The sequence below is a fragment of the Stigmatopora argus genome, chromosome 11 (assembly GCF_051989625.1).
Source record: "Stigmatopora argus isolate UIUO_Sarg chromosome 11, RoL_Sarg_1.0, whole genome shotgun sequence".
Lineage (NCBI taxonomy): Eukaryota > Metazoa > Chordata > Actinopteri > Syngnathiformes > Syngnathidae > Stigmatopora > Stigmatopora argus.
In genome coordinates this window covers 8807107-8828628 of record NC_135397.1, presented here as the reverse complement: position 1 = coordinate 8828628, position 21522 = coordinate 8807107, and the positions used below count along the sequence as shown (strand labels likewise).

At 39.5% G+C, this 21522-nt stretch overlaps 2 protein-coding genes and 2 non-coding genes across 5 annotated transcripts; 3 read left to right on the top strand and 1 right to left on the bottom strand.

Annotated features, from left to right (window-relative positions):
* Positions 1-498: 498 nt before the first annotated feature.
* On the top strand, positions 499-3295 carry epcam (epithelial cell adhesion molecule). Of its 2 annotated transcripts, XM_077614071.1 has the most exons (10): positions 499-690; positions 813-867; positions 1534-1635; positions 1715-1979; positions 2069-2134; positions 2241-2307; positions 2396-2494; positions 2573-2770; positions 2839-2883; positions 2970-3295. In XM_077614071.1, the coding sequence occupies exons 2-10, from the start codon at positions 813-815 to the stop codon at positions 2991-2993; spliced, it is 921 nt and encodes a 306-aa protein (XP_077470197.1). In that variant the 5' UTR covers positions 499-690; the 3' UTR covers positions 2994-3295. The 2 variants fall into 2 exon arrangements, with proteins under 2 accessions (XP_077470197.1, XP_077470196.1); XM_077614070.1 differs by having other exon boundaries at positions 501-867.
* Positions 3296-4810: 1515 nt separating this feature from the next.
* plekhh2 (pleckstrin homology domain containing, family H (with MyTH4 domain) member 2) lies at positions 4811-21080 on the bottom strand. The gene is made up of 30 exons (XM_077614009.1): positions 20919-21080; positions 19331-19465; positions 15931-15993; positions 15715-15864; positions 15489-15572; positions 15307-15388; positions 15056-15235; positions 14008-14861; positions 13473-13548; positions 13300-13394; positions 13037-13196; positions 12702-12838; positions 12517-12630; positions 12122-12208; positions 11809-11967; positions 11584-11664; positions 11073-11252; positions 10873-10981; positions 10565-10677; positions 10219-10398; positions 9124-9221; positions 8798-8975; positions 8518-8676; positions 8325-8422; positions 7871-8012; positions 7656-7792; positions 7147-7276; positions 6490-6576; positions 6124-6273; positions 4811-5854 (listed from the first exon to the last, which is right to left on the bottom strand). The coding sequence occupies exons 2-30, from the start codon at positions 19451-19453 to the stop codon at positions 5669-5671; spliced, it is 4392 nt and encodes a 1463-aa protein (XP_077470135.1). The 5' UTR covers positions 19454-19465; positions 20919-21080; the 3' UTR covers positions 4811-5668.
* trnai-uau (transfer RNA isoleucine (anticodon UAU)) lies at positions 9701-9794 on the top strand. The gene is made up of 2 exons: positions 9701-9738; positions 9759-9794. It is a non-coding gene; the product is annotated as a tRNA-Ile (tRNA).
* Positions 9988-10081, top strand: trnai-uau (transfer RNA isoleucine (anticodon UAU)). The gene is made up of 2 exons: positions 9988-10025; positions 10046-10081. It is a non-coding gene; the product is annotated as a tRNA-Ile (tRNA).
* Positions 21081-21522: the final 442 nt, after the last annotated feature.

Below are 21522 nucleotides of genomic sequence, written 5' to 3'. Positions count from 1 at the left end.
GTCATTACGTGACAGTTTTGAGATCCAAAGGTGTTTAATAGATATAAAACAATCCTATATATTATATAGGATTGTTAATACCTAATTGATTTTATATAGAATATAAAATCAAGTGGATATTAACAACACTATATGAAGACTGTGTCTTAGTCTTATTGTACAAGAGTTTCTTCTGATGAGAAGCCATTATACGGCACAGTTTGAAGAAGGCAATTTGATTTGAGTATCTTAAACTTATGACTTTTTCCACCCAATTTAAACATAGAAGTTTTAATTGGCACTACCCCTTAAAAAAAGTTGCTTCTGTAATGTTTTAACTGGAGTCTTTTCACTCTCAATATTGTCACAAAATGTAGGTAATAGTAAACATTTGTGGCACAAGCCGAAAGTGGAATACTACTTAAAACCAGTTTTCGGTTACCAAATATGGTCACTCCGGAAAAAGCGCGTCATTTTTTTTTAAACCCGCCCACCTCAACACCTAGGTAAATTGCGTGACGTTGGGAGCAACTTGGGTTATAAATTCACTTCATGACTGTTTGTCATGTTAAAGACAAAAAAGGCGGATTGAGTCAAGTCAACCAAGAGAGTTTTCTTAAAAGACACGCCTGTTGCTGAGTGAGCCTTTACCTGACTGCGCGCGCGCGTCTTTCTGTCTAAACCGGTTTGACGAGGACACACCTGTAGGAAGTAAGAATAGGAAGCTTTGTTTCTCAGCTCCATTTTTTGACCTCTGTGGACGACGCTCCGACAGCAAATTGGGGGAAACCTTTTTTTCTTGTAATTTTTCTCGTTTTATATCAACAATGAAGATGTGGATTGCTCTCGTCCTGGCCGCGTTTGCGGTCGGAGCTTCAGCGCAAAGTTGTAAGTCATGTTTTTCACCGTTTACTTGAAACATCGCTTTCATAATCAAGCTTCCTTTGAAAAAAAAGACAATCAATGCTTAAGTGGTCCTTACATTTGAAAACGAAGACTTTCGACCTTCAAGATTAAGATGATTTATACAAAAGTAGAATCCGTTTTTCTTTACCAGTTTAATTAACTCGCTCACCTGTTTGTTTCAGTAATGATAAATCAACTTGTTGTTTGAAAGCACTGGATGTGTTTTTATTTAATACGCCGTGAGAAGTTTGATTTAATACGTGCCACTTATAAAATGCATTTGGTTTCTGTGCTGAGTGGGGGTTGGGAATTGTTTGTACTCACTGTCCCCCGGGATTTGTCTGTTGGGAGAAACCAACGCCCATTACTGGAATCGTCTTGTGCTGATCGGAGGGGACCATGTTTGCTTTGGCTGGTTGATTGATAATATTTTAACAAAATGTATAAAAAATTTATACACTGCTGTACAAAAAACCTTTATGACCTAATCCATTGTTTTAGGAATTCAGTTTGGGCCTTGCCAATAGTTTTTTTTTTTAAATAAACCATAAAATCATGAAAAAGATCATTTGGTAATTTAACTTAGATCTCCTATTAGTTATTTTAACCTTATTAATGCCCCTTCCCATCTTTTATTTTGCTCTACAGGTTCATGTAATACTATGAAGTGGGCCAGTTGTGAGGAAAATCCTTGCCAGTGTACTCTCCTGGTTGGTGATATGATGAAACAAAAGCTCGACTGCAATACGTGTAAGATTTTTTATTTTTTGTTGAAGGATCGCCAGTGGTTGATTTGCTTGACGTGTGATTTTTACACCTCCATTTTCAGTGATCCCCAAGTGCTTCTTGATGAAAGCTGAGATGTACAGAGCCAAAAAAGGCCTGAGCACCCGTACTGGCATTGGAGGAAAGCCCGTGGAGACGGCCTTTGTGGACAATGACGGAATCTATGATCCTGAATGTGAAAATGATGGCAAATTCAAGGCCAAGCAGTGCAACAACACAGAGGAGTGCTGGTGCGTCAACAGCGCTGGTGTTCGCCGAACGGACAAAGGAGACAAGAACCTCAAGTGTGAGAAGCTGGTTGAAACCTAGTAAGTTGTTTCCGCCTCCTTTAGCAGTGGGGAAGCCCAGGGGCAACCTGTCATTTCTTTGTTCATTCCTAAAATGTCATGTCTTGTAGCTGGGTCCGTCTTCAGCTGAAGCACAAACCAGTGTCAAGTCCTGTGGACCCTAAACAACTGAAGACGTAAGTACATGCAAAATTTTGATCAAAAGGTCAGAATAGAGTAAAAGATCTGTTTATCTTGTGAATATGAAAACATTTTTGGAAATGAATAAACTTTCTCTTACAGTGCTATTGGTGATGCCATCAACAAGCGTTATAGCAATTTTGACAAGGAAATGTTGAAAGAGATTGCGGTAAGTGGATGCTTGAGCTTGTAGTTTTTAATTTGATGTGTATTTGAACACCCGATGTTCTAAAGGTAACTTTTTTCCCCCACTGCAGTATGACGCCGATTCCCGCATGATCGTAGTGGATGTGAAGAAGCCTAAGGGAGAGCGTAAGAGTGATCTGACAAAACTGGCTTACTACATGGAGAAAGATGTACAGTCATATGTAGTTTCTCACCATTTTTCCAAATAGTTTTGTTCTTTGTAATAATGTCATGACTCTTCTACTCAGATCAAAGTGCTCCCACTATTCAAGGATCAGGAGAAGTTTGAACCTATGGTGGGAGGCAAGAAGCTGGAGATGGAGAACATCTTGGTGTACTACGTAGATGAGGAGGCCCCAACATTTACCATGAAGAATCTTACTGGTGGAATCATCGCAGTTATTGTGGTGGTTGTTCTCGCTGTGGTAGCTGGCCTGCTACTCTTGGTAAGTTAAAAAAAAAATCTTCATGTTTAATCTGTGCCACTCACAATTTTATGTGTTATGTTCTGTAGTTCTTCCTCAGAAGGCGCCAGAGTCAGAAGTACAACAAAGCTCAGGTCAGTAAACCATCAAAATGCTTGATATACTTTGTTTTTGCCTTCAAATCGTTTCATAGTTGTTCTTTTTTTTTTTTTTTTTGTAGCAAAGAGAAATGGACCCCATGTAAATTTTCATCGCTATAGGAGGCCAGAGTCATCATGTGCGCATACTTTCAGTGTGCCCTTTTACTGTTCTAATTTTTGTAAAGGAACAAATCTGCATTCTTGTTATTGGCTTTATTCATACTGCCTTCTATTTATAAATCTTGTGTAAAGTTTTCAGCACTCTACCCCTACTATACATGCGTTAATATCTCCAGTTAAATAGCTGTGTTTTCGACACTGAACGGTTTAAATTCTGTTAGCTTGTACAGTTTCTTACAAATGTGTGTTGTGTTGGATTGTTTTTAATAAAATTGTTTTAAAGGCAGTGGTTGTAGGTTATTGCTATACATTTTAATAGACTAATCGGAGATGCCTCTATGATTTAGAATGCTAGCAATTGTCATTCTTTAGTGAATCTAAATGAGTTCATAACAAGACGTCCAATCCAATTGAATATCTTGCACGTTCATTGGCAGAAAATATGAACATCCTTTTTGTACTTTCAATAAATGGGTTATCACGACTTCTGTTGTCTGTTTGACACTCAATGTGTTCCTTTTGAATTGCTTCTAAAACTGATTTTGAGGTGGCTATGAAAACCTTTCATACAAGTCAATCAGCATTTGGCTTGTTTAATTATTTAATTGGGATTTCCAATTGATTATACAGTTAATTGTTTTGTGCTCGTGAATGTTGACTGCAAATGGGCTTCTGGCTGATTTGGTGTCCGTGGATTAAATGATCTTGTCCTGTAGTCAAAATGTGTCCCTCAAATGCTATAATTCTGGCTAAAATCATACATTTTACTCAGTTTGTATGGATGTTTAGGTGTTACTGTCATTTGTGTCAAGTATACAGCAGTTCTGCTGAATTTACTGGCAATGCTGATTATGAATCCAGCTTGCTTGGCAACAAGCCATGGTAGTGTTGAGTGGGAGGTGTGTACCGTGCATGTAGTCTTGGTAATTCTGTTCAGGGTTGTGTTCAACCTGACAGTCAGGTTTTGCCTCGCTTGTCGAAACCACTGTGTTCATGGAACAAATGACCACAACAAGACACGTGCAAAGGACTTGATAATGCTGGTAAAATCCAAACTCCAAAGTGGTCAAGGCAAGCAAATCATGCATAAAGTTATTGTGTTGCTTCCTCCAACTTAAGTAAAATTGTCTTTTGACATGTCATTCGGAGCTGCAAATAATAAGCAGCTCATGACTAGCAGTAGTTGTCAGTGTATGATCTTTTTTTGTGGCCTATGGTGTGGTGAACAATCCATTGTTGTTTCCTCTCGCAAAAAACAAATTGCTGAGTTATAAGTATTTATTTTTTATAGCGAACAATAGTTGGTAAATACCTCAACAACCCTAATATTTAGTATTGCAGATTTTAAAATCTTATGAAAGAACACTTTTTTTTAAATTTTATTTTACCACATGCATGAATCACACTATAAGCAAACAGGGCAGTAATATAATATTCATCGTTGCTTATGGCCATTTATTTCCTTTCCCCCCCACCAAATTACGACTTCCCCTTTGGCCTTCCCTCTTTTTATCACCATGGCAACTGAACAAAAGCAAGTCTCAAACTTGTTCAGGCAGCTTAGGTATCGTATATCCTCCCCCTACCTTGGTTGAAGGAGTGCTGGAATGAGGGAGTGTCACTTGCAGTCAGGTGGCGGTTGACAGTATCAATACGCCACTCCCATTCACCCCAAAAAGGCAGCAGGGAGAATTTTATTGGGAATAGCAACTCGGGGTGAGGAGCGGTTGGTGTTCTGAATTTTGACGAGGGCCTGAGTGTTTATTCGCAAGGCAATTGAAGACCAATCACAAAGTTTTTATAGATTTGTATTTTATTTGTCATAGTTTCATCACTTACACACTTTCCCAAATCAATTAAATAAAATGTATTCTGACAAACCTCTTATAAACAAGCAACAGTGGGAGTATTGTATTAAAGTAACCTTATATTAAATAACTTTTATTTCCAGTTTTTAATTGAATGACGTGTGTGGTAAGTATTGTACAAATACAAAACAACAAAACGACACAGAGCATCATTCTACAACTTTTAACAATTCGTACGGGCACTAGTTTCCCCTCTTGGTTATTCAGTAACCACAAATGCCTGTTTCTCGTTTAGAATGACCTTCCTGCAAGCCCCTTTGCCACTTCCAAAAGTATTTAGATTTGTCGAAACACAGTTTTGGCTCACTACTGACTTGTTAGACTATTCAAAATACCTTTCCCTTACCTTTCCACTTTCATGACCTTTGATTATTAAATAGCATTATCTTCATTAAAGAATAATATGCGCTAATCTTGGCACAGTTCTACCCAAAACAAGTCTAAATGTGTATCATTTAGATCATTTGTAGTTTATACATCCCTGTTTCCTCCTCCTTAAACTACAATGTAAGTACATAAAATGCAACAGATGCTGGAGATTAACGATGTGAACATTAGAGTAGTTAATCAGTAAACATTGTTGATTCTTCAGCCACTAAACTCAACGGCAAAACTTAGACCGAGAGTGCTTCAAGTTTAGTCTTCACCTTTGTACCCATAAAGCTAGCGGGATCCCTTTTAAGCTGTACGTCAACTCCCAGACATTACCGGAAGGGAAATTCTCAAGTGCTCCCTGCAGAGGGCAGACACGGATGGGACTGTTTCTCGAACCTGAGAGTAGGACTTTGCTTTTACAATAAGGTTGGGGTCTTACTGGGACGGCCCAGTGCTGGTGGAGACTTGCTTCTGAGTTCTTTGCTCTTCAGGCTGATTGGTTGGGCCACCATGAGAGCAGGGGCAGATAGGTGGTGTGCTGCGGCCTTCTGCTGATGTGCACTGTTGATGTAGCTAGAGATGAGGAGGGTGATCTCTCTGATCTGGTGATGAAACAACAGCCATAAAATCAACATTAGTTTGATATTTAGCTTTTTTATGAGATCTTGATTAATTTCATGTTTTGTGAGAAAAAAAGACTACATTACTGCTTACTCACTCGACTATAAAGTAATAGTTTTCATGGCTTGGTCAGACACTGGCTGACACATTTTATATGTCCAATTCATCTGAAGTAAGAGGCTGGCAGCAAATGAATGAACGATTCTCATAATTAATTTTTCAGAAGTCTCATGCACAGCTTTCCACTAACCTTGGACTCATCCATTGCAAACGTATGGGTTTCTGAGGGTCTGTCTTTGGTTGTTTTGTTAATGCTGCTCTTTGCCATCACCAGCAGGAAGTCCTGTTTGCAGCCGCCAAATGTCATCAAATTTTTGTAAGGATGGGACACCAGTGGTTTCTGAATGAACAGGGATATACCAGCAATTTAACGCATTTTAATTGAGGTTACTACTATCCTCTCAATGAACTCTGTGTAAGCAAAATGGCACTTTTGACCCCCACTTATGCAACAGACTAAATAATGCAGGTTTTTATAAACGTTTAATCAGCGGAACAGAGCAGCTCAGCAGATGCTATAATAAACATATGTGGAGGTGATGGGAAAGAAGCTTACAATAGAGTTGTACTCCAGAACACTGATACCCTCTTCGTGGACTGCCAGCCAAACACGTGTTGCTAGGTCTGGTGAGGGAGTGATTGACTGAAAACACATTAAAATCATAAATTTGTTGATAATTATTGTAGTATATTGATACTAGAACTGTTAGTTGCCTCAGGTTATACAAGTGTGTTTAACCACCGCCACCTAGTGGCCATTGTGTAATACAGCGTGACCCGGATATTGACATGTTTGTGTTGGTCTGAGTGTTGCAATAAAGAGCTGCACACGTGTACAAGTTGGCTCCGTCGTCTATTGCTGTTATGGATATATTAACAGTTATATAAAGTGCAAAGTTATCACAATTATCTCATGAATTGCAATGATGCTAATGCAAGTGTAGTATAAAAGAACAACATAATTTAACATGCAAAAAAAATACTTGCCGTTAATATGAAAATAAAACTATTTAAACATATAGATTTTTTTAAATATGGTCTATAAGTGCTACTTAAGATTAACATTACTCAAATCAAACACAGATATGTGGACAATCTAAATATTAGGCAATATTATTGACTATAGGTTTGGGCCACTGCGGACACACAGACTCATGCTTAATGCAAACACATTTAACGCCTAGTTTATATTTCAGTTGATACAGACACTCACCTCAGCTTCAAATAGTTTGGCACCAAATAAAGGCCACTTTTTAGCAACAGTCAGGTATATCCTCACACACTCAGATGAACTTCGACCCTTGAGTGACGACCAGCGGGCAGAAAGACGCTGGAGTAATTGTCTAAAAGAAAAACCATCACGGTCATAAATTGTCCTAAAAGGTAGTTTTTGCACACAACTTAACCTTTAGTAACTTAATACCCGCCGTGGATCGTTTGAACTGGAACTATTGGAGGTAACTGCTCATGTTTTATTGACATTGACGGCAGTAGATGTCCAATCCATTTCGACTGCTCATTCCCTTCATGTATACTATTAAATATGTATTGATGTGTCTTTATATATCCATAGAGTTTGAAAACAGACATTTTAGGTGAATTGAAGGGCTGTTATTTCAACTAACACCTAAAAAAGATGTAAACAAGTCCCATTCTTAGGAAGGTACAGTGTAAATTTGACCTATCTTTGAAGATACTTTGCAAATTAGTGTATTGTACTACCTAAGTTGTTCCTCAGATGCGGTCCGACGGTAGTGTTTGGGGTAGAATCTGTCCAGGACCTGTTTCAAAGTTTGGTTGGATTTAATTTGAACTGGTCCAGGAGTTGAGAAAGGACGTTCAAAATCTGCGAACTCCACCTGATAGGTACATAAAAATAGACAATGAAAATACAACTGATATTTTTAAATGTTTTGATTTCTAAAGAACTTTCAGACCTGGGCTAGTAAGGCAGCCATTTCCAGGGCCAACTCCTTGTTGACAGGGAAATGTCCTGCTATAATGGCTTCATTGATCTGATAGGCCAACAATAACCTTTCTCTCTCTGACTCTCCCCTCACCTGACTGGAGAAGTATAGACTGGAAAAGTGAAGAGGTCAAAGGTCAGTTGCAAATCCATGAACGTGATTTGTGCATGAAGCAAAAGTGGGAGCATTTTGATAAATGTTGTCGAAAATAACATTTTTGAGATAAGATGTCTCTAATAACTCATTGGCTGCTATATATCAAATACCTTTGTTATATACTAAATAAATTTTTGGGTTCAAACCAGAGCTTCTATCTTGATCTGGCTATCACAATGGATAATAAAAAAATTGGACATCCCCAGTCAAAAATATTATATTTTTAGTAGACATGGGGACAAAAACTGCAGTATATTTTGTGGAATACCTGTTCTTGTAGGTGAGGCGGACGGTTCTGGTGTTTTCTGACTTGCCAGTGTTTTGCTCTTTGGATGCTTGTTCCCATTTGGATATAATATCACAAATCTGCCACAGACATGTAATTCAGAAACACCACACACACTTTCCTAGTAAAAATATCCACCAAGCAAACACAATAGTTCGGATGATTAGAAATTCACCTTGATGCTCCTTTGATGCAAGCAGTGTTCCAGCTCTCGTCCAGTTGGGTCATCAGTGTACAGACTGAAACCTGACAGTCCAGTTTTCCTCATGCCGGTGTCCTGGTTGAGGCGACACTGGAACTCATCCACTGTGGTTGACCCATCAAAACTTACCACCTATGAAAAGGCAATCAGTTTTAGCAAGATTTATCCGATCAAGCCGTTTCAGAATTACCACACGATTTTCAAATAGCTTTGTAACAGGTCTGCCTAAATCAATATGATCTTTTTTTTTTACCTGATAGGTGTTGTTCAGAAAGTGAACTGGCACACTAAAGGGCAGGGAATGGTGATAGGGATTCCTTAGCAGAATAGATAGGATCTCCATGCGGGATGGTCTGGCTTGCCTTTCGCCCTTCTGCTGGGTGCGCTCCATAGAACGCTGGCAGTAGATGGCATATTTACCCACCTCAGTCCTGGGCAAAAATTGGAGGTATTTGATCATTTATATGGGAGTAAAAGTCTATTGTAAAATTTTGCACAATCCAATGATACTACAAATGCATTCTTTTCCCAAGAGATGCCATAGACAAGGGGTTAATCAATTTAATGCTATTCTATCACCTTGAGTCTGCATGTCTGTTGAGATGAAATTGGAGAAGCCAGAGGTAAAGATGCTGAGGCAGAAAAAGTCCAACACACAAGGCTAAAAACTGCCAGCCCTGAAGATTGACAAATTGGGTTCATGAAATCCAAATTTAGTACACTTCATATAACAATAGCAATAAAAGCAGTGCACACATAAACAATACATTTTAGATCAAAATATTTGTATTGACAAAATTTTATCTCAACAAGTGACTCGTTGATTTCTCACCAGTTAGAGACATTCTTAAAACACCAGCTCTTACCCATGCTCCAGGTGAGATTTGAACTCACAACCTTGCCATTGCTCTACAACTCACTGTTCTATAAGTACTGCATGCTAGCCAATTGCACCACTAGATCCCCAAGAAGGTGCAATGGTACCCCTTATTTTTTGGAAGATCTCATTTGCACTGTCATTTACTGTTCAGATTTCTATTGTTTCTAACAGTGGAAAATAAACATCTGAAAACACTATTCAGAATGCAAATGTGTATGAAAGAATAACTGAACACAGTACAAAACAATATTATAGTGAATCAACCTTCTGATATCAGCTCCAGTGGCGCAATCGGTCAGCGCGCAGTACTTATACAGCAGTACTTTGTAGAGCAATGCTGAGGTTGTGAGTTCGAACCTCACCTGGAGCACCTTTTGCTGACCCTTGTTCAATTTTGGCCATCGAACATCTTTTCCGATTTCTATTGTTTCTAACAGTGGAAAATGAACATCTGAAAACACATTCAGAATGCAAATGTGTATGAAAGAATAACTGAACACAGTACAAAACAAGAAAGGGTGGTTTGATCTATTATAGTGAATCAACTGAAGTGTATTATATCAGCTCCAGTGGCGCAATCGGTCAGCGCGCAGTACTTATACAGCAGTACTTTGTAGAGCAATGCTGAGGTTGTGAGTTCGAACCTCACCTGGAGCACCTTTTACTGACCCTTGTTCAATTTTGGCCATCGAGCATCTGCAAGCTGGACAACAATGTGTCGCCCTCTCCCGTCTGCTCAGTCTTTAAATTTGGGGATCAAGGTACTGTTGCCATCAGGTGGTGAGAATACGCACCTGCAGAGGTCCAGGGTGGCTATGGGTCTGCCTCTTTCGGGTCTGCTTGATGAGCTGGCAGAAGAATTCATTCTGAAGCTCGGGGTGGGCCAGACACACCTGCAGGGCGCTTTGAGCCAGAGAGACATGATAGTCGATGGCCGGGGCGTCGATGGCCACATTGATGAACAACTGACAAGTCTGAAACCCAGTACACACATCTAGTTGTTCAAGAGATGCTTGGGAGCATCCTATACACTTTCTATTGGAGGCTTCTTTGTGCAAAAAAAATCAACAACAATAAAAAACACAGTGATTATGTAGCAACAAATTACCACAGTACGGAAAGCGCATTCGTTTAACACACCTTAAAGAGTTTGACGGCCTCTGTTTGAAGTGCTTGGGAAGGCAGTGTGGTCAGAGGTGACAATAGACCCTCCTTACTGAAACATAATGTTGGATGACTCCACATTTGAGAGTCTGCAAGTCAAGCATGCATTAAACAGATGAAGAGAACATTTAAAAAACAAATCAAAGCAGCAAATTGTTTGAAAAACAATCGGCACTAATTCACTATATTTATATATATATATATATATATATATATATATATATATATATATATATATATATATATATATATATATATATATATATAACTTGAAAAAGCCTTACTTGGATCTCCATCCACTTGGAAGAGTTTGCCCACTAGTTTTTCAAACTCAGTGCCTACTTTGCCCATCATGGTTCCTGCTGCGACACAGAGGTGGTACAACCACGAATCCTGAACAATACAATGGATTTTGTGATTTGAACATCAAAAATACTTGCATAATGTTTTGTCTCTTGTATAGATGTAGAGTAAAAAGGCTGACCTTCTCATGGTGAGACTCGATGAGCAGGTACGTAGGTTCTTGATCTTGTGAATGGATAGCGATAGTAAAGGACGCTACCTGCAAGGAGCCTCCGCATGCTTTCAGGCCATCTTCTGTGTCCCGAGACCTGTCCACTTCTTCTACTTGGGCCTCCCAAAGCTTAATCTGACCAAGAGGAAACTAGAAAACACACAAAAATAAAATGATCAAAGCAGGAGGGACTATATTTGTTTTTTTTTAACAATACTCTTGGCATTTGTGGATGAAATTATACTTTTAAGCCTCTCAGGTATATGAAGTCTGTTTTGTTATGCTAAATAATCATGGTCAACATCATTTCATTGTAGAATAAGAACATTTTGACCTGCACTTTCAATTTTGAGTTGTAAATAATGAGACAAACATTTCAGAAGTAATAAATCAATTGGATTTTACGGATGAAAAAGTGCAACCAACTCAATGATAATCAATTAAAATGTAAATAAATATTAATGTGTTTTACAAATTGTACCTTGTCTTCTTGGCTGCGAAAGTAGTACAGAGTTTTGCCAATCAGAGCACACCAAACCCGCTTCGAGTACCCATGCTTTACCTGCCATGGACAGAAGAAATATACTGTATGGATAATGTAATCAAAAATAGTGTGAAGAGCAAAATGAAAAAAAACTTGGGAGCAAAATGTATAGTAATCGGACATATTTCCATTTGGTCAAAGTTGTACTGTAATGACGTAAACCTTGATAAGGTGTCCCTTCGCACAGGGCCGAAAATCTGGCCGAGTGAAAAGTGGACTTGCAGCTTTAAGTCTCAACACGCTTTGCAGCACCATAAGCCACTCTTCTAGCAGGTTAGGGGAGTCCGCTTTCAGGTAATACACTCGCTTCCCTGTGACTATCTACACAAAACAATGATAAAAGTGGTGTTAAATCAAGCAAAAATGGTGTTTCAGCATCTTATATATGGATTCCAAGCTAAGGGATTTGGAATGATCTTAAACAGTTAATAGTCTGGTACACAGTCTGCCTGGGAAACAATGAATGTCTGAATACCTGGAGCACTTGTTTTCCTTCCCCTCGTGCAATGCTGCTGGTGGTATTGACTTCAATTTGACCTTGGGGTTTCCTGATCACATCGCTCTGCGGAAACATGACTAAAAACTGTAAGGGATGTGTACTTTAAATATGGGACAACTATTAGTTACAACTCATAAACAAAATATTGAAAGAGAATCTCAATCCTCAGAACGTGACAACAGTAACCCAAGGAGATGAAACACAGCTTTATGGAAGAATACTGCTGCATCAAGGGAAAATTAAAAGAAAAATCATGTTGAAATGAATTCTCCAGTGATTTTAGATGGCCGACTAAGAATCACAACCACAGTATCTAACCATTTTAAAATGACAGCTATGCAAACAAGTGGAACTGGTAGATGTGTACTCACCGGGGATTTATAATATAGCAGCTCTCCATCTTTCAAGACAAACCAGCGTCGTTTCCATGTTTTCTTCCATGTCTTCACCATTTTCAGCAAGTACCCTGATTTCTCCATTGATTCCTAGAACATGCAATACTGACAATGAGAATGACACTATTTGCCATCCATCCATGAGCAATATGAATACGCACACTCTTGCTGTTTTCCCCAGATGAGGAACAAGTTTTGGGGAGTTTTTGCTCCGGTTCAAAACACTCAATATCGGTAGGGTAGGCATCAGGTGGGATGGCATAGTCGCTCTCTGACGTCATTGAAGACATGGACACAGCTGCAAATGGGAGAATTTTCATTTATCCTCATTTGGGTTGAGCAGAAGCCTATCCCAGCAATAGAGCGATACGAATCGCCATCATAAATACACTGTATAGTTTTCTGAATGTATATCCCAAATACCTAAGTTTCAGTTATTTCTATAAACATTTTTCTGCTGCTGCGGTCATTTTAGCCCATTATAGAAGACAAGCACCTCTTTTGAGAGAGCGCGGGCTTCCTGGGTTGCTGCCCTTGAGAGAGGTGGAAGATGTGTTAGAGCTGCATAAGGAACCATCTTCCTCCCCAGAACTAGATGATTCCTCAGAGCTGGATGACTCATCTAAGAACGGATTGTTGCTCAGCAGAGTGGCTTTCTTCAGGTGTTCACAAAGACAAGCAAAACATTAAAGACAGACAGACACTTTTGAACACCCGCAGGCACAACACACACCATATGAGAGTGTTGGATGCACTTACCCCCTTCAGAGTTGTATAAACTGGTGTTGTCATGTTTTTATAAATGAGTGATGTGTATATGACATAGGCAGGACAGGATGATTGCTGAGAGGGGTCTATACATAACAGAGTTAAATAAACAAATCAGGCACGGCTTGACTTTGTCATAAGGACAGTTATGTTTACTAACACACCTTTGCTAGTTGAGTCTGTGCAGGATGTCTCAGACAATCTTATTCCAGATTTAGCCACTGCGTAGATGCGACTCTCCTTTAGAGACATGAATACAAAACGTATTTAAGTTGACGAGAAAATAATTTTATGAACCTAGACATAAAATTTTACAAATAGTATTGCATTTGAATCATGTAAAAACAAGTTTGTTCAACTCTGTACCATGTAAGTTCTACACAACCGAACAACTATGATGTAATTTAGTTTTTTTTAAGGTAAAGATGTTCCTTATGTTAACTTATTGCCTACCACTGAAAGTGACGTCAAATGTATTTGAACTGAGATGGCTGTCATTTAATAATCTTGTGCTAGACAATTTGTAAAATAAACTATATTAACTTAATTTAGAAACGCAGTCTGACAATGGACCCAGTTGGAAGTTAGTTGTATATTGCTAACAAAAATACATTAAGTACCATTTTCACCCCCACAATGAAACTCTACAGAAATACATTTAAAATGGAATAAAATAAACAAGAGTCTTCACTTTCTTACCCAGGAGGGGAGTCTGTGTAAAGGGGGCGTAGGAGGTGGGCTGTGACTGTCCAGGTTTATTTCTAGACATCCATCAGTAGGAACCGGTGTGACGTGGACGGAAAGCTTTGCGGGTTTGGTACGACAGCCGAGGCCAATCTGAACGGGTGGTTCCTTTCCTGTTTCCATGTTGACCTCCTGCACTTGGTCAAGGTCAGTTTCTTGTGGCCGAGAGGAGCGCAGCATGCTGAGAGCATTCCGTATTTGGCCTTGCGCTGCCTCACTGCTTATTGGTGGCTGGCTTAGGTGCTTCTTGGCCATAGCGTGCATCAACCCCAACCCTGCTGGGTTCCTCAGCCTGGGTTGCTTGGGTGAAGCAGGGGTATCTCTCGGGTCTTGAGGTGGGTTAGGCCGCTTGGGAATGAGAGCTGGTGTGACAATGGGGCTGGGGGTATTCACCTCGCTGGATGAGGATGACGAATCTAGTCGCTGTGACTGGAATCGTTTGTTGAGCTCTTCAGAGGAGCAGTCCTCCTTCATTTTACAATCCCCGTGCCCCCCACCTGACACCTCCAGGAAGATAGGCCGCTCTGTTCGTTGCATGTCGTCGTCAAAAAGAGAGCTGCTGTCATCCGAGGCTGTCAGGTAGGCTTCACTGTCAACGGGACTTAACTCCAGACCTTCTCTAACTTCACAACCACCTCCATCTCTTGAGAGCACTGAGGAAACACTACAAGACTCTGGCCGGTTTACTCCATAATCCAATGGATTAACATCGTCATTCTCCTCCACTTGCGTATCCAGCAGTCTGGTTTGATCTGGCCAATGTACTTCTGCACCTGCCGTTGAGGAGGTTGTCTGATTTGTTGTGTTATCTGTTAGAATAAAAAGGAGGGTATGTCTAACGGTACCTTACATGTACTAAATTCACGGGACATCCATTTGATAGGCCTTCATTGAATGAGCTAAAATTCTAGACATCAAGGCTTGTAGTTTAGGCTCTGTACTCAGAATTACATACTACTAACACCTACCCCAGCTGTTGTTTCCTTACTTAAAGCATTCTTACCATTGTCTACAGTGTCGCCACTCTCAGTACTGAGGCTCCTTTGGGAGGGAATGGGTCCTTTCAAAACCTGTGCGCTTTTTCCGTTCACGTGGAAGCAGCCAAATGTCAGGCTGCTAACACGTTGGGCTTCACCTGGCTTGCAGGAAACTGCCCGTCTACCGGAACATTTCCGTTCACATTCTGAAAAAATAATCAATGCATGATTTAGCATGGTAACAAACCCAAGATATACCCTTCCATGTCATACAGACCTTCCATTTTTTTCTTTAGCTCACTAATCTGTGCTTCCTGCTGTTTATTGGTTTCTATTAGTGCAGCATTCTTTTCCTCAAACTAAGAAGAAACATGAATTTAATGGTGATGGATGGAACGTAGGCTTCATAGGCTTGAAAACAATTAAATTTGTGTGATATGTTTCTTGATTTTTCGCTACCTCTGACAATTTGAGCATCACCCATTCCTTGATCTTTGCTGCTTTCTCCTCCACAGTCTTGGCATCTTGAATTCTTGACTGTTTCTTTTGGAAATAAATAACACAGGCAATAACCAATAAAAACAATACTTTTTTGGAGCAATTTGTTTGGGATTAACAATACTTGGTTGGAGGCATTATTTTTACAGTTAGGAAAATGTATCAATTGATGTCTTGAGTGTTTTACCTGCTCTTCCAGCTGCTGCTCTAACTGGCTGATCACATCTTCCTTCTCCTGCACCAAGGCCTGAAGCTCTTGGCATCGCTCAAACCAGAGCTTCTCTTTGTCTTCAGGTTGAATGTCCGGAGCTCTCAGCTTCTCCTCCATCCATTGTACCTGAAGTTGTACACAGGTATGCTCAACTGAATCTGTAGTTCAGCAATGATCTGTTTGATGTGTTACCTGCTGCTGAGCAGTAAAAGCTCGTTTTTCCGCATCAATCACTTGAGTCTCGAGTTGCTGAATCTGTAACAGAAGAGCAAATTGACCACTTGTGCTAGATTGTTGTTTTCAAACGTGTTGCATAAGAGAACCAAGGACCTATTGAACAAGTACAGTTTTGTATTCAGCCTCTTTGACCAGTTACATAAGGATTATGAGGTGTCACCTTTCTCCAGGTACAAACAGAGCACTGTATGTTACTTCACCATGCAAAACTGTGCATGTCTGTCAATGGAAGCCCCAGTAAAAGGCCATCAGGTTTGAAGAGAATCCATAGCACACATCTAAGCCTGCATGACATAAGTGCACACACCCTATTATAGAGTGAGTAAAGGAATGACCCTGAAATCTTCTGCTTACAGTTATGAAATTCACTGGGAAAACTTTTTTGACTCAAATGCTGGATGGAGGATTATGTGTCAATGGAAAATCATAATGTGTTCATAGACAGTAATCCCCAAATATGTAGCTATATCTGCTCATATGAAAGTACAAAGACCAAGAGCCTCCTTAAAGTTTCCAGTGATCCTAATGAAGCTGAAACAATCTCTTTGCAAGTAACTCATAAAAACAGATATTTACTGAAAAAAAGGCACTCATATTAAGACTAAAATGAGGAAAATGAGAGGCAAGCTACAGAAAATACAGTAGCGGAATAGATTTCACTTGACAATTATAGGTATTATACATTTCTTCACGCAAACATTAACAGGAGAAAATTCCACTTATTTTGGATGTTTTGAAATGTAATTCCAGTGGTTTAGTATGGATATAGTATTTTAATACAACCCTTTTTTTGTTTTTACTGCAGAGGGACACTATACTGCATTCAGGCGTATTGTGGACGGCTAAGGCTGCCATGGCGGTGCTCCCACTTTCACTCTGCTTCTGCTCACACCAACAAACTAAACTCCTTGTTCTCGGAAGCAGCCACACCCTGCCAAAGCCATTCATAGTTTCCACAAACCAGACTGCCTCTGGACACACGGCCGTTTCTGCAGCTTGACCCTCATTCTGTGTCAGTATGCAGCTAGAGAAAGAGTTTCTTCAAACCTGGGTTTAGGAGATTATGCCACTGAATAAACCCACAGTTGGGTTTGCAAGTTGCTACTAAGAATGTATGTACCGCTAGGCCTTATTTAAGGTTCTATTTAGCAAGTCAGAGTCAATGTACTTAATTCATTTGATGATACTTTTATTTATCTATCATAATTAGGTGGAATAATGAAAGTTTAAACAATAATTCAGTTTGTTGTGAACAAACATTTAAATAGTGAGTCTAACTCAGATTTTTCAATACACACTCGTCTTCTCCTCACAGTACCACAAGCCGCACGTCACCAAGTTGCAAGTATAGCATCTGGCAAAGAAAAGCATGTTAATTACAAGGCATCAACGCAGCACGCTATAGCTGCATTTCACACACACACACACACACACACACACACACACACACACACACACACACACACACACACACAAAACCCCATGCACGCAAAGACAAAAAAGTAAAAAAAAACTGGTGTTTATTAACACGATTATATGCAAGCGAAATCAGTTCAAGGTGTGCACTTTGTCACATCCTGTGCAGCTCAAATGGGATTAATGGAGAGTGTTGGTTTGATTAAAACTAATATTATTCACTTCTAATATGAGTACCCATGGCTAGTGTTGTCTAGACACAAATATCACTTTCGCACCATGTCACCTTTGCAGGCCGCTCCGTGTTCAGATCCAAATTCTCCTTTGAGTTTCATTCCTAGAATTCCACAACTGGCTCTCTGTGTCCAACCTCCCCTGAATTCTAACCATCCCTCCCCCGTCAGCAGCCAGCTCACAAAGCGTCTTTCTCTGCAGCTATGATTTGTCAGCCCAGAAATAAATTAGCCATAGATACATATATACATGCAAAGGACCAAAAGGATGCTGTTCAGCTGGAACATATTTTCCTTAAAGGCTCACATAACAATTTAAAGTAAAGGAATAGGACATTTTACCGAAACACATTCAATCATTTGTCAGAACAGGGGGGTACACCTGATCAAGAGTAATCTTTCCTTACATTATCAGCGGTTTTACCCTATACATTTTTTTTATTGAGTCTGTCGTGATTGGAACTGGTGTTTCTAAAACTGAATCTATAAAAGAGCAACATGGCACAGTAGTAAGAATGTGTTTCAACATTCTGAAGTTTGTGTTGTTTTTTTTTACTCTATCAAATGGTTATACAGTAGATTATTCCATGAAAAATACTTTGTTTCTTTGTGTAGCTATTACTTGGTATTTGCAGGCTGAAAAAAAAACAAGTAGCAAGAGTAATTGTTTGAAGAGACAAATCAAGGAAGTTACATTTGACTGAGGTAAAATACAGACACGTGCAACAAACTCAAAATGACCCCATTCTCCAACAAACGGGTATAAAAATGCATCCAGTTAACCAAACTAGCTATTTCCTCCCTTGGGGAGCTCAGTCTTTATAGGCCTCTCCCCTCCTCTTTCTACTTTATTTTCATGCCCTCATTCTCAATGCGTCTCATGCTTTCTAGGATTTCATTACATCGCCAAGTCTGGAAATCAACAGTGTCTAATGGACTAGTCAGCATGGATTCGGTGCACAACAGAAAGAAACAAAGTTTGACAAATACACTGCAAAAGGCAGTGTACAAAAGATCTGCAATTTCCTAACTCATCTTCAGCGATGGAAAAGGGGGTTGCAGAGGCCTTTGTGTATCACCACACAGCTTTAAAATAACATGTTTTGTTCGCAGGGCTGGCAGTGCGGTAGCATAGCCCAAACATAAGCAGGGGACTGTTATCCATTACCTCATGGCATCAGCAATTTGGCCTAGACAGTGAGGGAGGGACTGACTATGTATGTAATAATATAACTATTTTCTTTCTGAGAATGCCTGGTGATACTAAAATATAGAAATAAAAAGAGATTAGTGTTCATGGTGAAACTGCTGCCAGCCCAGTACCCATTAGCTCAGAAGGACGGCTCAAACTGTCCTTCCTGATTCATGTCACATGACTAAAGTCTTTATTTTTAAAGTCTACATAACAACATACAAACCAATTGAAGGTGTGCCCCACATACCGCCGATAGTTAGCAGAGATACGCTCCAGCAAGGATAAGCAGCATGGAAAACCCTAACCCAGCATACAATTTATTATCACTTGGGTATGACTTTTTCTTTTTAACTCCTATTACTTCAATTAACTTTGATCACCTCTACAGCAGCACTAGTGAACCGGTTCCAATGTAATTAAGGGACCATGTAAAATACAATCTATAATAGTAATTATAAGTGATTGAAAGTGTGGTTACCATTTAAAGTAAAAAAAAAGAGCTTCAACCAACCTTGTCGGCAGTTAGCTCTCGAATTTTGATAATCTGAACCCTGAACTTCATGAGCAGAGCTTCGAGGACCATACACTTGTCCTTCCAGTCCTCCCGACTCATGCACTCCTCACCTTCTGCCATTATGCTTGTTTTCTGGAACACACACACATAAACACATACTTTCACAATGAACTTCTTTCTACCAGTGCAATGGCATAATCCGTTTTGACGTATATTTATTTTAGAAATCCAGAAGCCCAGATGTTTTGCCGTTAGCCAGCACCTGAAATGTTCCAACGCTTAGGTGAGCTAGTCCAATGTAGGGTAGTGGGCATATCATTTTGTTCGTCCATGTATAGAAAATCATCAGTATAATTTTCCACTGCTCTCATTGGAAAACAGATAAAAGAGAATGACGGATGGTGATTTTTAATGGCGGGTGAACACAACTATAAGCCTGGATTTCTGCTTTATATAATAACCTCTCATTACACAGCTGGCGTCTGAGCAACGAAACTACAAACATGCTGAGGACGACTGTACGTTGGCTTCCACGGAGTTATTCTGGCTTCCACAGGGTTATTTTTGTCGCTTTTTGCTGTGGTAAAGACGGGTGATGGGCAAGCGAAAAGCCAAATTTATATGAATGTTTATCGTCTTTAAAATTTGAAACCTGTTTTTGAATGCAAGCTAATTACGTCCCGATCACATCAACATCTTAAGCGTGAGGTAGTGTTTGCATTTTCAAACAGTAGATTCACAATATTGCTTACTATTATGTTGTATGCTGTTGGGAGAATTAAAACTGATGTAACCCCTGCTGAGAAGGTCTGGTTGATGAGTCATAATGTTCTCTAATAAGAGACACTTAAACCTTTGCATGCACCAATCATGATTTTTCTTTAAACTATTACAGTGCACTTATTTAACGTATCGGCTGCCATTGTCAGCGCTAGACGTCCCATTCAGTTTCACTGGGAGGGGCGAAGGAAGCCATTCCCAGTCAAATATCTATGGTCAATGGCACTGAAGCATAATTATTCATTGCTAGTTTTCCCAATTTAAAGTAATTGGATGTCTTTTTTTAATGACCAGAAATAGTGACTTGCTGTATACAACTTTAAAGGTGGTGTCAACTTTTGAAAAGCGACCAACAGTAGGGACCACCACTGTCCCCGAAAGAGTTAATGATGCTTTGGTCTCTTATAACAATAATTTCTTAGCATAGAGAGAATTTACGTCGAGGTTATTTCATGTCTTGAATTGGTAACCGAACTTAAACTCGATGTTGAAAAAGGATTACTTGAATAACATAAGCAGACTATTGAATATGATAGTTGATTAGGGTGGCTTTTAAGGCAACAGCTAGTATATAACATCTCACATTTTCATAGTTTAGTACGTATCTGCTTTTAAATAAAAAAAAACAATGACTCATGACTGTTCACAAAAAAGTACATCACCAACTGGTACCACCAGTCCACTACGCGATTGTCCTCGAAAACTGTGACGCGGACACTAGAAAGAAGATTTTTTTCTTTTTGATTTAATTCAGATCTTTATTTATTGATTTCTAACATCAGATTTTAAGAGTTTCCCGACTTACCAGTGAAAAGATGTGATGGAGGACCGCTACACGCGGCGTTTCATGCCATTTCCAGGTCCATATATTTTAAAATTCCCGTGAACTGTGTTTAAAAAAACGACTTTTGTTTTCCCTTTGAGTTTCTGGAGGAAAGTTAGGAATGGGTTGGCGATTCGATGTGGTTTTGTCAACAGATCCAATCACACAAATTGTGGGAGTTTCACTGCGTGGGAGAAAAGCGACGTCTGTTGGATTGATGGATCATTTCGACCAATCAGAACACTGAGCGCTATTTAAGGATGGGACCCACTTCTTACAGCTTTCAAATCCATTTCCCTGTTACCACAGGGACGCAATCAAATATGGTTAAGTCTCTAACAATCCGAAGATATTATTAATAATAATAATGATAATGATAATAAAACAGTGTGAGAATCCTTTGAAAAACTGGAAGTAGCAAATAATGTTCAACACATGGACTTACTGTTCAACATATTTACAGTCTACGGTTCAAACACTTTAGGATCATAGTAAGGCCGAGGGCGACCCCTGACGACGCGTCAAAAAAAGAAGAGATGCACTGCTTTAACACGTTTATTTTATTCTGAAACTATCCCCACCGGAA

What these genes read in the sequence shown, in the direction of transcription:
- plekhh2 (XM_077614009.1), bottom strand. Translation starts at nt 19,453, where the DNA reads ATGGCAGAAGGTGAGGAGTGCATGAGTCGGGAGGACTGGAAGGACAAG. An exon ending in TTTATACAACTCTGAAGGGG is followed by an intron (nt 13,197 to 13,299) that starts GTAAGTGCATCC and finishes GAACACCTGAAG; the next exon opens with AAAGCCACTCTGCTGAGCAA. An exon ending in TTGCAATGGATGAGTCCAAG is followed by an intron (nt 5,855 to 6,123) that starts GTTAGTGGAAAG and finishes TTTCATCACCAG; the next exon opens with ATCAGAGAGATCACCCTCCT.
- epcam (XM_077614070.1), top strand. Translation starts at nt 807, where the DNA reads ATGAAGATGTGGATTGCTCTCGTCCTGGCCGCGTTTGCGGTCGGAGCT. An exon ending in CTTACTACATGGAGAAAGAT is followed by an intron (nt 2,495 to 2,572) that starts GTACAGTCATAT and finishes TCTTCTACTCAG; the next exon opens with ATCAAAGTGCTCCCACTATT. An exon ending in AGAAGTACAACAAAGCTCAG is followed by an intron (nt 2,884 to 2,969) that starts GTCAGTAAACCA and finishes TTTTTTTTGTAG; the next exon opens with CAAAGAGAAATGGACCCCAT.